This window comes from Falco biarmicus, chromosome 5 (genome assembly GCF_023638135.1).
Source record: "Falco biarmicus isolate bFalBia1 chromosome 5, bFalBia1.pri, whole genome shotgun sequence".
NCBI classification, from domain to species: Eukaryota; Metazoa; Chordata; class Aves; order Falconiformes; family Falconidae; genus Falco; species Falco biarmicus.
Window position 1 is genome coordinate 66,594,294 of NC_079292.1, and position 17,163 is coordinate 66,611,456.

The 17,163-nt window shown below is 42.5% G+C and overlaps 1 protein-coding gene across 2 annotated transcripts in view; it reads right to left on the bottom strand.

The window, feature by feature from the left end:
* The window catches only part of FGD4 (FYVE, RhoGEF and PH domain containing 4), a 110,214-nt gene extending 95,524 nt beyond the window's left edge, over positions 1–14,690 (bottom strand). The window contains exon 1 of one of the 2 annotated variants that reach the window (XM_056339518.1): positions 14,492–14,690. In XM_056339518.1, coding sequence (XP_056195493.1) covers positions 14,492–14,627 — 136 coding nt within the window. In that variant the 5' untranslated portion in view covers positions 14,628–14,690. Of the gene's footprint in view, positions 1–2,938; positions 3,053–14,491 lie in introns of those variants that run through there. The other variant, XM_056339525.1, reaches the window with a different exon arrangement.
* Between the last annotated feature and the right edge of the window lie 2,473 nt (positions 14,691–17,163).

Genomic DNA, 17,163 nt, shown 5'->3' on the forward strand with positions numbered 1-17,163 from the left:
CAGAATCCTGTCATATGTATAGGGTTAGGATATAAAATTACCTTCATTTTAACCTCTGAGTAGTTGTAAAACACAGATTTTTTTTGGTTTTTTTTTATTTTTTATTGAAATACCTAGATTAGAATTAATAGAAAAAGTCCACACTTGCCTCCTACTGGGTATCAGGTAAGTGAATCAGAAGGGACATGCAGATATTCTCTACAATCCACTAATCAGGAAACAGATTTTATGCATCTTTTCAGAAAGGTATTTTGCTTCTGTATTCCTGAATGTGTCTGCTAAGTCCTAATTGGGGAACAGATAACACTTAAAAACGAAAACAAAAATCATCCCATAAACCCCAAACCCCACACATTCCAGTTAACAAAGAGCAAATAGTAAAATAGGCTTTACTCTTCTTATTGTATTTTTGTAAGGAAAAGTAACCACAGGGAGTGATGAGTAGAAGGAAGAAACAGACCAGTCTAAGGTCACATCAAAAAACTTCTTTCGTTGACCCAATATGCTGTGCAAAAGGGATCTTCAACTTACTTTTTTTGCATTATGATCATTGTAGGGACCACAACAGCAGAAAAAAAAAAAAAAAAAAAAAAAAAAAAAAGAGGCAGCCTATAGTAGTTTGCTGCTAAACTAAATTCTTGCAATTCATTCCTTGATAATATCTTATTGTACCCAGATGGTTCTGTATCTCATCATGCTATGTAATATATACGCAAAATAAGAGATGATCATTCTGCAGAAGAGATTTTTGTATTTTTATTGTTCATTCCACTTGTTCAGAACAGAAAGAGCTCATTTTCTTTCTACACTGTGCTGAGGAAGCCAGGAAGAGTGCAGGAACAGGAGAATCTTGGTGGACAACGTTCCAGTGCCATGCAAGCTGCTGCCTCATGTGCCAGTGCCTTGAGACTCAGCATAAGGCAGCAGCTGAGGCAGACTGTCCTTTAGATGGCCTGCAGAAAGATCAGTCAGAGAGCATGATGCTGACTGAATTTCCATCTGAATATGAGGAAGAACTTCTTTACTTTGAGGGTGGCAGAGCACTGGAACAGGCTGCCAAGTGAGGTTGTGGAGGCTCCTTCTCTGGGGACATTCAAAACCCACCTGGACATGACTCTGTGCAGCCTGCTCTGGGTGAGCCTGCTTTAGCAGGGGGTTGGACTAGGTGATCTCCAGAGGTCCCTTCCAATGCCAACCATTCTGTGATACTGTGACTGCATAGCACTGATAAAAGCACAATTGAAATGACCATTTGAAAAGGGAAAACTTCAACTTTAGACAACATTTGAGGCTCTTGGATTTTTAATGAAGTCAGGCAATCAAAAAGGACAGGAAATTCTGACTGCTAGAAACTTGCCTATAATCTATTACATTATCTTACAGTATCAGACATGCATTAACCCTTACCTTCAACATACAAAATTCACTCACATTTTCTACACAAATTCAATATGTTATGCAAAAGAAAAACTAGCCTTGGAATCAATGGAAAATATTCCAAAGCCAATACTAAAAGACTGACAACTTAACTCTCTCAGTCTACTTGCTGCCTTTGGCCTTGTTCTTGCAGTGTACTAACAGGGTAGGCAGGCAGCATTACTTAAACATACCTGAGGGCAAACAGTCCTGAAGAACAACCTCAGTTTGTGTAGCCCTTCTCCCTGTTTACTCCACAAACATATGGCAGACACGGATATTTCCAATGCAAGACAAAAAGCATTAATTGAAAGCCTCTGAATGAACTGGACTTAAATCGAAATAGATGTGGCTAAGACTTTTACTTCCTAATATGAGGAACAGTAAGTCAGGCTTAATGTCAGAAGAAATAAAAAATATTTTAAATACCACATTACACAACTGAAGGTTTAATACTTGGAGGTACCTACCATACCCAAATGCTTACATCCAAACCGTATCCATATCCAGCCATATCCTAATACTTAGGTCGAGTACAGTCTATCAAATTACATTAGTGATTGGATTGGCCCCCTGCTGTTTTATACACAAGGGAAATTTGTAGATTACCAATAAATGCACCATGGTAGAACTACCTATACTGCAATGCCCATGAGAAAGCCAATCCATTGAGAAATCAGTTCCTTTGCTACCACAATGCAGCACCACAGCTGTCTGAAGCAGCCTGTGCAGTAAGAGTGCTGTGAACTAGCAGACACGTAAAATTAGACACATCACAATTTTTAGTTCCTTATTTCCTACTATAGCTTTTGAAGATATTCCTTATTTTCCAGAAACTTTTAGGTAATATTTGCACAGATTGCCATTATGTCCCAAACAGTTAAACAGTGATCTAACGCTGTTCGTAAAAATAATAATTTAAAATAATTTTTCAAAAAATCTTTTTGCCCCCCCTAGTTTATCTGTGGCAAGCCACCTATAACAACAACAACAAAACCCCAAAATATTAACATCAGACCTCTTTACACAACACTGAAATCTGTCAATTGACTGGCAAGGTCATAGTTACAGTCTCTCAAATTGCCTCCAATATGCAAAAAGATTTTAACTCACCTTATTTAAAAAAAATATCATGTTTTCTACAACAGGGTTAAAAAAAAAACAACTGAAAAAACACTTAACCAACCCACATTAACAGGGACCATGCTACAGTTAAGGACCACACTTCCCCAGATAATTAATTATAGAGTCATAATTTAAACAGCAGATCATGCAATAGTATGACATCCACATACAGAAAAAAAAAAAAAAAAAGACAAGTGAAGAAGACAGCATACATTCTACACAAAAACATATATGATTTGCTTCTATTTACTTGAATATATGTCATTCAAGAGCTTATGACAGAAACAGAGGTTCTTCTTCCTTAGCACAGGATTACCTAGTTTTATTCTACACGTGGCTTGTCAGCAGCTGCAGTAAAGCAGTTCAGAAGTTTTCATTTAAAGTTCAACATGCTTACCAGCTATCAGAATTCTCCTGCCTTGCAGTGTAAGCCCACACACCAAGAAAAATAAAAAAGAAAAAAAAAACCCTTAGGATAAAGAGTCCTTTCAGCACCATGCAGTCAGCCCGCGTTCCTCTCTTCTTACTTCCAGCTACTAAATAGCTTCTGCTTTTCTAACCCCTTCTGTACCATACCTGAAAAAAACTTATCAGAAAGCCGATCCTGCTTCCACACCCTAAGCCACTGTAAACACAGTATTTAACTTCAAACAACCTGCCCTTCCACATGTACAAGAAAACCAACAACAAACAAAACCAAAAAAACTTCAATTGTAGTACTCTAGATATCTCAGCTCTGTGTATTTCACTTTCCAGCTCTGATAGCCTTACCTACATTTAGAGTTACCTACCATCTCATCAACTATAATAAGCATGCAATCCATGTCAATCTTAGCAAGGATGATAGATTCTCACTTTTCATCTTTAAAAAGCATTCTTCCTTCCTGAAACTGAAGCTAACATTTGACAGCAAACAGCTACAGTGCTTGATTTTTTGAGGAAGGGAAAATACTTGAGGAATTCTTCCATGTCCATCCCAAACTATAGATTTGGGTTGCTACACAGGCACAAAGACAGTCCAAATATTAGTGACACAAAGAACTACCTCAGAATGAATGTAGGGGAAGCAGAGAGGGGCAGGAGGGGTTTCATTTTCTTGGGATATGTACTTTTGTACTAGCGAAGAGAGCTCAGCAGAGCACTGTGGAAAATAGACTACTAAATATATGCACTCCCATAGTCTTCACAGAGCACAGGTCATCTACTTCTGCTCAGGTCTCTAATCTCCTTCCATGGGACAGAAGGAAAGAAATAGTGGAAGATCTATTTTTAAGCCGGCATTGGTGTGAGCAATATCACTCTACACCACAGGGTAGCAGATGGAATTGGATTTTTTTTTTCCTGCAGCAAACTCTTCAAAACGTCACTCTAATAGAGAACGTCTGTAGTTTTTTCCTGATCCGTAGACTGTCTCCCAAGTATCTTCAGGCAAAAGGAAACAATCAGAAAGCCTGGCGCTGCAAAGGGGCACTTTTGACACTTACTGAGCCTGAACAACATAACTTGAGTTGGCATTTGCACCGCTGGATAGTCACTTCTCTGCAAGTGAGGGTTTGGATTCTGTAACCACCATATTTGAGTATCCATTACATCATGCCTAAACATATTAACTGGAAAAGAGTTACGTTAAACTGCTATGCCCCAGAGACATTCTCCATGCAGATACTTCAGCAGCATTACCACCCCAGTCTTGCAGACACTGGCTGTTTTCCTCTGTGTCAGCTTTAAAAACACTTTCCTTTTGGAAAGGACTATGTTAATACTCTCTCAGCAAACCATAGTGAAAGTCATGTATTTAGAGATTAAGAGTCTGAATTATTTGTATCAAAGAAGTTTTACAAGACCTGTGAAGGATTTCTGAGGTCTTATTTCATATGAGGATCATGGTCCTGGTCACAATTGTCAAATACCACATGCTATTTCAGTTGAATGCTGAACATGTACACCTTGACCCCAGCAGAACAGAAGCAATCAAGAGGAGCTTGGCAAACATCTTTAAACATCACTATTTAACCCTGTGGGGAAAATAAGCAATCTGACAATTTGAGATGTGAGACACCTCTAGAAATACTCCTCAGTTTTCTAAATTATGAAAATATTTAAATCAGTGAATCACAAGTCAGAGTGAAATTACTTAATCCCTTTTTTCCTCCTTTTTCATTTAGAACCTATCTCAACATTTTCTGTAAATTACATGAGGCACAAAAACCAATTAAGATTATTTTTAATCAGGATCCAGCTAAATGTCATTTAGGAAATAACAAAGAGGACACAATATTCACAGTGATAAGATCTACACATTATGTACCACATTCCAACATCCCAATATTACTCAGATTTTTAAACGGTAAGCCTACTTTTCTGTTGCAGTTGAACTGCATTTGCTGAAAACAACCAAAAAAAACCCCAAACATATAAAACTAGTTAACTACACTGTTGGTATTGGCCACATGAGAAAAGCAGATTATACTGTTAAAAGTTAACAGTTGTTAAAACCAGGAAGCAACAATTCTCCACAGTTCGGATAAACAGACACTTGTTTGTTTAAGCTCTACCAAAATCTTTGGAAGAGGTAACTCATTTGGGTTTTGAGGTTTCTTTAAATTATGTATTAATACACACAATGTTAATATTGTTCTCATTTCTATGAACAAAAAGCTTTCAATATATCCTGTGCCCAAGCAGTCCTTACACAGAAAATAAATAAGATGAACACTTAAAGGGGCAATCCTCCACACTGAAGTTGAACACCAAGGGCAGTCCATGCCCACATAAGCCAGATCTCTTGTTGGCTATACATACAGTTAGGATGGATGTTTTTCTCCCCCTCTGGCTGCATGCCAGGAATGTTATTCTGAAGATACACTCTATGCTTGATACAGGACAGGGAAGGATATATGGAAGTTTAGAAAGAGATTAGGTGCACAAGCAACCACTTGGGTTGTTGCATTTTGGACTTGCTTACACCCTTCCGTTCAACCTCACCACAAAAGCCACCACAGAGTGCTATGGAAATTACCTCCTGCTACCTGACCTAGCTTGGCAGTCTCTAAACAGCATGTTGAGTGCCAGCTTGGGTGTTAGCATACCCTTCATTTGTAAGCCTGCTGAGCCCATTTGTCCACTGGATCAGATACAGATTAATAAAGAACAATGTTTACTGCATTACCATGCATAACTTAAGAGAGTATGAATGTAATTACAGATCAACAGTTGGGTCAGATCACCAGAACTTGATGAAAATCAACTTAAAACTTTGCATTAACCACCACTCTATTTTCTAAAATGGACAATTATTTTTAGTAGAAAATAGATGCAACTTGCTTTCAAATTTAAAATGCATCTTAATAAAATTCACAGTTCCACCTTTAGTATTAAAATAAGCCAAAACACAAATTCCCAATAATTTTATACACCAATAGCAATTCTCATTTTATTGCACATACCACAAAAATCAGATGTTTTGCAAAACCTCCCTAGAATCACATTTTCAGCCAAAAATCTCCAAGCTTTTATTTTTAAGAAATAAAAATCCTCTTTTTTAAGAATTAAATAGTTACAGGCTTTCGAAGGACAAATATAAAGGATCTCTTTTTAGGAACTTTTGAAAACCATCCTCAGGCGTCTGTCATCCCACATAACCTTCCTGAATGCTATAGTACTGCTAGCCCATAGGAGAATAGTTGAAGTACAAAAGAATTCTACCTTCACAGATGTAACGTAGTTTCTTAAAGACAAGATTTAATGTCAGACAATGAAAAGGAATGTACAGTACTCTTGGACTAAGACAGGGACATTTTGGCAAGAGTCAGCTAAAGAAAAGGCTAGCAGTATAATTGCATAAAACTGAAAAAAAGTTTCAATTCTATCAAAAACAATTTATTTTTTCTGTATCAGTGACTTTGATTCTTAAATCACCAATTCTGAAGGTGAATGTAATTAGCCAGTAAGTTTCATTTCCCAACTCAATTACTGCTGTTAATACAAATAATGTGTATATTAATATTCAATTAAGAAACTGAATAATGACAGACAAAATAGTGAATGGTGGTCTGTGAGAGTAAAGAGGAAAAAGATTCTGATTACTCCCTGCAAGAAGTTGTCATCAAGCCCTTCTGAAACAGGACAAAACATTTCAAAAGAAACATCTTAAAATATTATTTGCTCTAACAGTTTTACAATTCAGGCAATTTATAGGGGGTTTTTAGGTCTGCTGTAAACCCTAGCTGTGATTTCTGATTTAAAATATTTGTTTCATGGTAGAAGAGAATGTACAAGTATGAAACAGCTTAAGCAACTGAATGCCTGAGCCTAGTAGAAAGATAAAAGGCTACCAACAGAACCCTTAAGTAAATAAAAAGTCACCCTACATCGGCATGCTAGCTGGAGCTTAGAAACTAGACAGTCCTCACAAGGAACAGCAACTGGTGGGGCCAGGATCCTCAGCCAGAACCAGAAGCAGTGGCAGGGAACCCTACACCCTCTCCCTCCTCTACCTCCAGAAACCACCAAGTAAAGGCAGGAATATCTGCTCTCAAGTTGTCCCAATCAAGGCCTCTTGTGCTTCACAGAAAGAGAAGACAAACCAAAGATGCAGGTAGAAACTTCTCTATTGACTTTTGCTTCAAGTGCCACAAAGTCCCCAAAGGGATCACACGGAAGCCCCATCAAGAATCCAGGTGGTCCAGAGAAAGAACACAGCACCAAATGGTGGCACAGGACGGCCACACGGAGCAGGGCCACCAGCAGCCCTGGCACTGCAGCACTCTGGCAGCTCAGACCCTGCAGGTTTCAAGTATGTAGGAGCAGGGCAGAGTTACAACATAATCATATGGCTACAAGGCTCGGTGCCCTTACAGTAGGTGCAAGTCCCTACCGTGAGGGCTCGGTCACAACAGTGACCGACAGAACCACAAGCCTAGCATGGAAACATCACATGCTCAACTAATAAAAAGCTAAATCGTTTAAAAGGCCAGAATAAATTCAGCCACTGAATCAGTTCAGAGTTACTTTTGCCTTCCTTGATCCCTATCTGCATTTGGGCACACTAGCATCTATTCGAGAGGGAGGGCAAGTGCCTGCAGTTACTTAAGAGGAGAAGGATAGACCTGCACGTCAGCTGCATTATTATGTCTGCTGCAAGGCAACATGTGGTCAGAAGTCAGGAATAAATTTCACATCTCACATTACAGTTCCACCACGTTTTTCCTTCTTTCCAGGCTTTTTAACTTGTTTTAATTATTATCTGTGACGTGCTTAGCATTAGTACTTAGTAACTAACACTATTGCATTGCCCTGCCCTACCTTCTCTCAGTGTCTTTTGCCTCCAATTTTAATCCATTTTGTGCTCCATTTTACTGAGCATTACGGAGGCATTAAATTGCTCTGAAACTCATTAAAAATACATTTATTTACATGCCTGGCTTTGCAGACTACTGTAGCAGTTTAATTTTTCTCCTCTTCTGCTTTTACTGATTTCTCCATATCTTCTGATACCGTCTCGCTGCTATTTGGTGCTCTGGGATCACTCTCTGATTTTTACTTAGTTCATCAACATTTCAACACAGCTGCATTCTCTTTTCCCTACATTAATTTCAAAAGTTGTTTTTTTCTGCTAAAGCCATCATTGTTAAAATGTGACTTCCAAGGCAGCTAGTTGAAGAAACCATTAAAAATTCCTCTTTCAATTTCCTCCTCTTACTTGCTTGGGTTATTGACAAAACTACTGCTCTCAGGATACCCTCTCTAAACAGAATTCCCTCTCCCCTTGCCAGAAGTACAGCAGTTTATTGGCAACAGCCTGAATATATCGAGCTGTCCACAGCTACACATTTGATCAAAATGTTTCAACCATCAAGAGCTGGAGGCAGTGTTTGTTCATAGATTTAACATGATGGAAGGGATCGTTCTGATCATCTAAGTGTAACTATTCATCCTGGATCGCCTTATATTCAGAGGAGTTATTACACACAGTATCCCACACTGCAACAGAAAGCCTTTTCTTTCCTCTCATAGAAAAAGGAGTTTCAGCTACAAGATTTGCAGTCAGTAACTGGATTAAAATACTGAATTGACAACAAAGTTTTGAAGAAAACCTATCCAGCGTTGACAGAACTAGAAGAAAAAGCTCACAAGTATCTTATTTTAAAATTTACTTGCTTCATATTTTCCTTTTCCTCTGGCAAACCCTTCATCCTGTGAAAATATTTTGTCTTATACAGCAAATAGATAAAACAACTTTAAGACACAACAGTGCAAAATACAGCAGTCCGAGTGCTTTATCACAGATCACACTGTACCCAAGACATACTGACAAGCAGCATCAAATACTGCCCAGTTACGAACAGGACTTTGACTGAAATTACTGCAAAATGAGATAGTCCCTCACCATGACTTAAGAAGTGGGTGAAAAGTCTGACAACTGCAGTTTTAAGTAGCGCAGGTATTGACAGACAAGGGAGAAAATAATAGCCAAGGGCAAATAATGGTTTTTTTTAAAATGAACAGCTTCCTTTCTCAATACTTGTGGTTTACTGGTTGCCCAAAAGTAACACAATCCTTAAGCAAGCTCTCCTTTTCCAATCCAGAAATCTCCTAACCATATGTATTAATTTACCTGCAAAAGCAACCTGCTTGTGATTTTGTACCACAAACTGATTTGTATTGTGTATGCAAACTATTACTTTTTCAGTTCCAGCTACGCCTGAAAGTATTTCAGGAATGGCATTTACCAGCACCTCCACAATTTTGTCGTCTTGGGTATATTCTAAAGAAGTCTCTCCAGTGCTATAATTAAGATATAAAGAATCACTAACAGAGGCTGAAACTATAGCAATGATTAACTTGACCTATGGAATAAGCTCACTAAGATGTAGCAAGCTTTCTGAGACACCTGGGATCTAACAACAGACAAGGGAAACAGGGTAACAGAGCACTGCAGTCAAAGCCATATAGTACAGAGGACAAATTAAGTTCTCTAAGAACAAGTAGTGTGCATGTTCCCCAAGAAAGTTCAGCTGAAGTTCACCAACTTGTCAACCACCAGGGGTCTCAAAAGACCCCAAGAAAGATCCCCAGGAGTGAAGTGTGCATACACAAGTGCTTTATGCATATGTAAATCATTTTGGGGAAGTAGTTACAATATGTATTTGATTTTGGGGAAATATGATGAATACGTATGTTTTGTTGTAATAAATTGAGGAATGCTGGTCAGATAGGTGCACATGATTTGAGATGCTAACCTCCGTGTGCCCAGCGCTGCAATAAAGAATGCCTGCCTTCTAAACTTACAAAATGAAGTTTAGAGGATTTTCTTTTTGCCAGTTTTTCGGTATCACCAGCAAGAAGCAGACAGGTTATTTTCAGTAAATCCATGTCAAACTGGAATTCTTCTTTGAAACCCTTTGTGTATTGGCACTAGCAAGTCAAGCAGTGAATACAAATTGTAATTTACTGAAGCAAATCACCATCTTAATCACCAGGAAGTCAGTATTACAAGACCAACAACAATTATTGGGTAAAGCAGACATTGTTAGGCAAGGACCGAATAGACCCACCAAGCCAACCCAAGATACACATATAAGTGACTTCAATCCTGGATAGTCTATGAACCAAACAGTACACTGTTATTGGCTTTACAGGATTATTTTGATCCTAAATATTTGGAGGAAAAGCAAGGGAAGAAAGGAATAAGAAAACAGTAAAAATATATTCAGGAAGCTAAGTTCCATTTCCTGCACTTTCAGAGAAGACATTTGCTTCAATAGGAGGCACATGGGATTAATTTGGCCCACAGAAACAGGAAGCTCTCTAATAACAGATGGGAAAATGTGTTTTCACGCAAGTTCTACATAAAGCAATTTTTTATACTTCACTTTCTCTCACATTTGAAGGGAGAGGAATATTTAGCAACAGTTTCCTATATATTCACCTTCCACTCAGCATTTTTAAGTATCAGCTGTCTCTGGTAAATCTCAGCTTCAGAAAAATTTCAATAAAACAGGAAGGCATGTAAGACAACTAGTTCTCTTTTGCAGTGGTCTCTAATGCATCTACAGATTCCAGTCACTGTTTAGATTAGCCCTAATGATCATACAGGTTTTCCCTGAATACACTGTATCACAATCAGGTTTTCAATCACTGCAGACCAGTCAACAAAATGCAGCGGGTAACACAAAGCCAGGAACAAGGAGAATGATAGTCCAAAATTCATTATTTTCAAAAATAAAACAAAACCAGTAACAATGAAAAACTACCAGGCAAGGCATAGTTCTCATTGTAGCTTTATAAGACTAAAACCCTGAACAAAAGCATTTTTCATAGACTTGAACAGCACACTATTAAGAGTCTCATTTAGTTATCTCCCACTGCAAGACAGAAACCTGAAAGACTACTGAAGTTCTGTCAACATAATCCCATAAAATCATATCCATTTAACAGGTAGAGATACAACAGTAGTGGTGGGGAACTATTTTTTTTCCTGTCAACTGTTTGCAGACACCTTGCTGCAGTGAATGCTGTCTTGAATGCAAATTACCTCAGCTCCCTAAGAGGCACACCGCAATGTCTGAGACTGCCAACATACAGTACAATGCCAGCAGAGAGAAATTTAGGGAAAAGGGAACAGAAGAAAGCAGTGCAGAAAGGGTGTAACCTTGCACATACGTGAACAGAGCCAAGGAACCAGTGCAAGATTTGAACCGCACAAAAGTTAACCCAGTCTGTGTGCAGCAAGGACAAAGATGACTGTACTGATGGGAGGAAGAAGCTATTTCTTGCTGTGAAAGCGAGTTACTGTGTCCTTGTGTTCTGAGCTATGTCTTCACAGCTAAATCTAGTCGACTTAAGTGGAGTTACAGCCTTCTAGGGTAGCGTAATCCCATGCAGAATCAAAGCAGTGCCATGCTCACACTTTGCAGACCTTGTGGCTAATGAAAGTGCTGCACAAGCACGCAGTAGCCTAGACCTGCTTCTTGGCAGACAGCTAATTTTGAGTTAACATGCATACGGGAACTTGAAGTAAAGATTTGTTCGAGTTAGTATCAACTCTGAATTTTAATTCAGCAGAAAAAAAGACACGGAATCCACATTAGTTATTCCCTTCAAAAAAAATTATTAATCACGCTACTGCACTGAGTGCTCTTCTCTAAACTGTCTCCAGATATCAGCCTTGATGTTTTCCAGCTATTTCAAAGTATCTCTGAAGATTCAAGTACTCTTTTGTCAAACCTTTATATTAATGTCAACTTGTAACAGGAAATAATTTTTGCTTTGTCTTTTAGGTAGGTAAACACACCAAGCCTTTTCAAACTCAAATGTTAACAAAATTCAGTTGCAGTTTTGCTCATGACCATGAACCTGATGACTTGGAATATGGTATGTTGAAGAGCAGAAAGATTTTTCTGTTAGAAGTCAGACACTTCTGTGCAATGCTCAACAAAAGACTGATGCTGTAACAGAAACCTTAAGCGACCCCTTTCAGCATTGGAAATGTTTTCAGACAACACCAAGAACGGACATATTCTGATCTTCTGCCTCCCAGTATAGAAAACCTGCCACGTCCCCTATTTCATCAGGTCAATGTCAACAGTTGTGAGGAAACTATTGTGTGTACAGAAGTTATAATAGGTCTTATTAATTCTCTGCACTAACTCACAATTTACTAGTCTGAGAAGAGTTCTGATATGCCTGCCATATATATCATCCAGGTTTTTTTTCTAATGCATTTATAAGCATATATAGCTCATGTAATACATCTAGTTTCTCCAGGTGCTGTCCAGATAAAGATCTGAGACAATTGCCAGAGTCCCGTCCCCAGGCAGTAATGTAACTGGCCTATTTCACAGCACTCAGCAGGGACAAGGATTGGAGATGTCTGAGCTAGGCTAACCCCTCCTTTTCCCTAATAAGGTTTTCAAGCAGGTCAAAAGCATACTTCTGCATTAGAAAACCCCTTTAAAATCCAGTTAGCATTTTTAAGCCATAAAAGTGTAAACACCTGCTGTTTTGTTGTTGCTGTTTCATAGGAGAAAGAACACACCCACATTTATGTTGCATCTGGGGATTAAAGTTTATACTTCCAAAATCAAGGCAGTTTGATCACCTTTTTTGAGCAACAGAAGCAAGTGCAGTTGCATTCTGACTACAAAGAACAATGAGGAAGACTACAAAGCTATCCTGGAGCACATGCCGCAGTGGCCTGTGCCAACAGGAAGATTAGATAGGGAGTCAAAGTCCCACTAAAAGAAATTGTTTGTATACACAAGGTATCTTCACCTAATTTTCTAGGAGAAATGGACTATGAATGAAAAAAGGAAAGATATACATACCTACATGAGAAAAGCCTAAAATCATCACTGAGTCTCCCTTTTATTTCCCACATCTTTGCGATTAATTTATCTTAGTTTCGTGAGTTTTTCATATTGCAATCATATTTAGAAATCATGATGCAGTAAAGTACCATGAAGTTGGTTACTGCAGTGCAGATTTGAAGTTATCAAATGCAGAGACATTTGATAAGCAGCACCTTGCATATGTCTTGGCCCTCACAACCTTCCTGCCATCCAAAAGCCACAAGAAGAATGCTGACACTGAAAAAGCTATGCATTGCACTTGTTTAGTAGATAAATCACCCAGTGGAGTTGTTGCATGCACAGATGAAAGAGCAACAATAAAAGACTGTAGATGAGTACGAAACTGTTACCCAGAACTCCAAGGTAACAGGGTACTGCAGGAGCCTAATGAAACTGAAAACTAACTGAAAACACAGTATCCCTTTGCAAGCTTACCTTTACTAGAGGAGAGTGAAATCCATTAAGTCTACCTACTACAAATAGAGCCGCCAGTTCCTCTTTCCCGATGTAAACATGCAAGTAGGGCATTAGGAAAAAGAATGAACCCACAATTTTTTATTGGTAGTGGCACACACACATCCAAAGTTACTACACATTAGAGTTAAAACAAAGCACTCTATGCACAGCATGGCGGTAGTCTGTTCTTATGCGTGCATACTTACTGTTAAACGAAGCAGGCCACTTGCCTGGGAATTTGCGAAACAACAGTCCCGAAGCAAAACATCCCACCCTTATATTCCTTATGTTATAATTCCCAACGTTTTAACAAGCATATGTCAGAGATGTCAAGCTTTATTTCGTCCACTTTGTCCTTCCACATCCATAAACCCAAGCTTCTGTGACACCACAAGCATGAGCCCAGCGTGTCACACCTGCTGTCACGCCAGAGTGGCTGGGTTTAGACATACAAATGGGGGTGGGGTGGTGGTGTTAACTTGCTCATAGGCAACAACTTTCTGAAGTTTGGATTTTATGATCTCTTATTTTTATAGCGTGGCCAAGGTCATGCAGACCAGCAGCCGAAGCTGCCGCCCCTTCCCAGAGCGCCGCGCTAACCCGCACGGGCGGCTGGAGCCCAGCACGGGTCCGGTGCCGAAAGGGGCAAAGAAAGTGGCACCGGGGGGGGCAGACACAGGGCGCGGGGCTGTCGGAGGAGGGAGCTGGCCCGCTGCGGGGCTCAGGGCTTCGGAACGCTCCGTGCCGAGCTGCGGCTGCCCCGGCTCCGAGCCCCCGGCGGGCTCCCCGCTCCCCGGCTCAGCCCCCTCCCGGTCGCCGTGCCAGCGCTCACCTCCACCGCACGGGCTCGCACGGCAGCGGCCGGCGAGGCGAGGCGTCCCGGCTGCGGCAGGAAACACGGCCCTTCCCTGACAGACCGCCCGCTGCCGGGCCAGCCGCCGGGGAGCCCGGGGCAGCTCGCCCCCGAGCGGCGCGGCACCCAGCCCGCACGGCGGAGTCACCGAGCCAGGCGGGGCTGCGCTGCCGCCCTCCCCGCGCCCGCCCGGGCCAGCCGGCACCCCCGGGGTCCCGCCCGGAGCGCGTCCCGCAGCGCGGCGGTGCCGGCGGGGGGGCCGGGCCCGGGGCGCCGTTACGGCCGTTACCTGCAGGCGGCCTCCGGGCGGCCGCCCCCTGCGGGGTGCCCGCGGGGCAGGCGGGCGCTGCTCCATGGGGGGCGGCGGGGCTGGATTTCCTGCGGATAGCCGTCCGCCTGAAGTGCGCGGCCTCGGCTCCGCTCATCCTCGGGGCGGGAGAGAGGCGGAGTGAGGGGGAAGCCGCGGGGTGCTCAGCGTCCCTCCCGCCCCGGGGCGGCGGGGCCGGCATAGCCCCGAAGGCAGCGCCTCCCCCCGGCCTCCTCCCGCGCCGGCCCCTCACCTGCCCGCCGCTCCCCGCCCCTTCCCGCCCCCGCCAGCACCTGGGCCGGGCGCCGGCAGCCGCCGCCCCGCACGACGCGCCCTGCGGCCGCTGGCCCCGGGCGCCGAGCCCCGCCGCACGGCAGCCCCGGTCCGCCGCCCGACCCGGGCCGGGGCCGCGCCGCAGCTCCGCCGAGCCCGGTGCCCGCGGGGCGAGTTCCCGCCGCGGCTGCGCAGGGACGCGGGATCCGCGGGATCCGCAGGATCCGCACCCGCTGTGCGCCCTCCCGGCCGGTGCAGAGCCTCGCCGGCCTGCGGCGGGGTCCGCAGCGCCCCACCACCCAGCCCCGACGTGTGCCTTGCGCTCCCTCCCTTCCCTCACCGTTCGCCTTTCAAATGCCTTCCCTGGAAGGGGAGGCCCCGTTCCTGTAAGGTTTATCAGCGTACATAGAAGTTGTTGGCCATAACACAGCTCCCCTCTTCCAACGAAAGTTCTCGAAGACGTCTGAGTACTAGCAATTAAAAGTGAATTTTGGTGCCAGGGTTGGAGCTGCAGTACTTGCATCAATAACCTCTCCAGCTGAATGCTGCGTTCATGCCAAAGCTGTTGCCTCCCTCCCAGTGTTAATCCATACTAACAGAAAGACGATCAGAAGGCCATACTGCTGCAAGACTTTGGATTAGGTTTATTTATATAGCAACAGTGTCTGAAGCACCCGTTTACCTGCTTAACTGAGACATTATATTTGGAGGCAGAGCATCTCCCCCAGTGCCACCAGAAGTGGTGCACCTGCCTGTGGTAGCAGGACAAGAGCTTTTGAGTCTGTTAGGGACCCTGATGTGGTGCAGTTAGAAGAAAACCAGTTGCAAAGCACTGTTCCCACTACATGGGGATTTTCTGAGCTTTGGAAACCCCAGGGGTTTTTTAAACCTTTAAAATACAGGTTCCTGTTCAGTAACATGCTGCCTCGTTTGCCATCAGCCATACTTTTTGCGTGTATTTTCTCACAAAAGGAGCGCAGTCAGCTATGCTCCAGGGATGTTCTCCCTTTGGCAATGGTGCAACACAACCATTAGCTGCCATAGAAGCCCATGAATTGCTGGGGCTTGAAGGAATACTCTGGGGAAGTACCCCTCCACACTTGCCCTGCTCTTAACGGGGTTTTTTGCCACTGTCAGAGATGGGAAGTGGGCAAGAGAGACCTTTCATTTGACCCATGACAAGAGCCACTGCTGTGCTCTTACATCTTCAGTAAGAAGATATTATGGACTGCTCAGGCAAGCTGCTGACTTTGCAACTTCTTTGCCTCCAGAGGGATGAGGATACCTTTCGTCAGCACCCACGAAATTGTGCATGCAACATGGCCACATCTGTGTGTGGGAACAATGCAATGGGGCATCACCTTCCTTCAGAGCCTTGTGCCATGGTGTGAGGCTCCTGCTGAGTCCTTTCCAGCAGGCTTTCTTGGCATGCGGGACCTGACAGTAGCACACTTCCTCCTGATGCCAGGGGACCACCTGTGTGAAGCACCAGCGATATCTGACCCATGCACGGTGGCAGAGAGAAGCCATAATGGTGCCTCCTGTACCACAGACATGCAGCAGCAATGGATCATGAGACAGAAGTCAAATGAGTGAGTCTTCCACTTTCAGTGTTAGAAAGCAGGTCAGCAGCAAGCACAGGGGGAAACTGGTGCAGCTGGGACATCTGCCACCACATGCCAAGGATCTCATTCTTTTGGTCTTGATGTGAAATTATTCTCTTCCAGAAGAGGATTGATATCTTATAGCCTCCCCTTTTATTTCCCACTAAAAATGAGGTGTTCAGGTCACCTCCTGGCTTTTATTTGTGTGCTTGCAGGTGCCAACATTAGGTTTTACTTCTGCAAACATAAAGAACAAAGCAGTGACTCAGAGGTAAAACACTGATTTATTTCCTGACTTCAGCCACCTCAGCTGGGCTGGGTGTATGGAGATGAATATACTTACAAAGAGCACTAGTACCTGCTGACTTTATTGCAATGAGCTAGAGATTCTTGTAAACTTTAGCTACGTACAGTTCATGGATTTGTACCAAGGATCAATCATTAACTCATTCAGATAAAAATCTTCTTCCAGAACACTGGTGTGCCTTTAAATCTTCCTCTGAACTCAGACAGTCTGAGTACTGAGTAGTCTTTAGTATTACTGATTTAAACAAATAAAGAGCAAGAGAGGCAGAGAACTGCTCATTAATAATTTGCAAAGCACTTCACTGAGGAGGAAGTATCGGCCTTTCTTGACAAGGCAGGAAAATGAGGTATTATGGGACACAGTGATTTGTTCAAAGTTGACCAAGATGTCAATACAGTAGTAAAATACAAAATGTTACCTTGTGAGAATGAAAGTAAGATTGAAAATAGAAGACATTTCTCTGTTTCTCT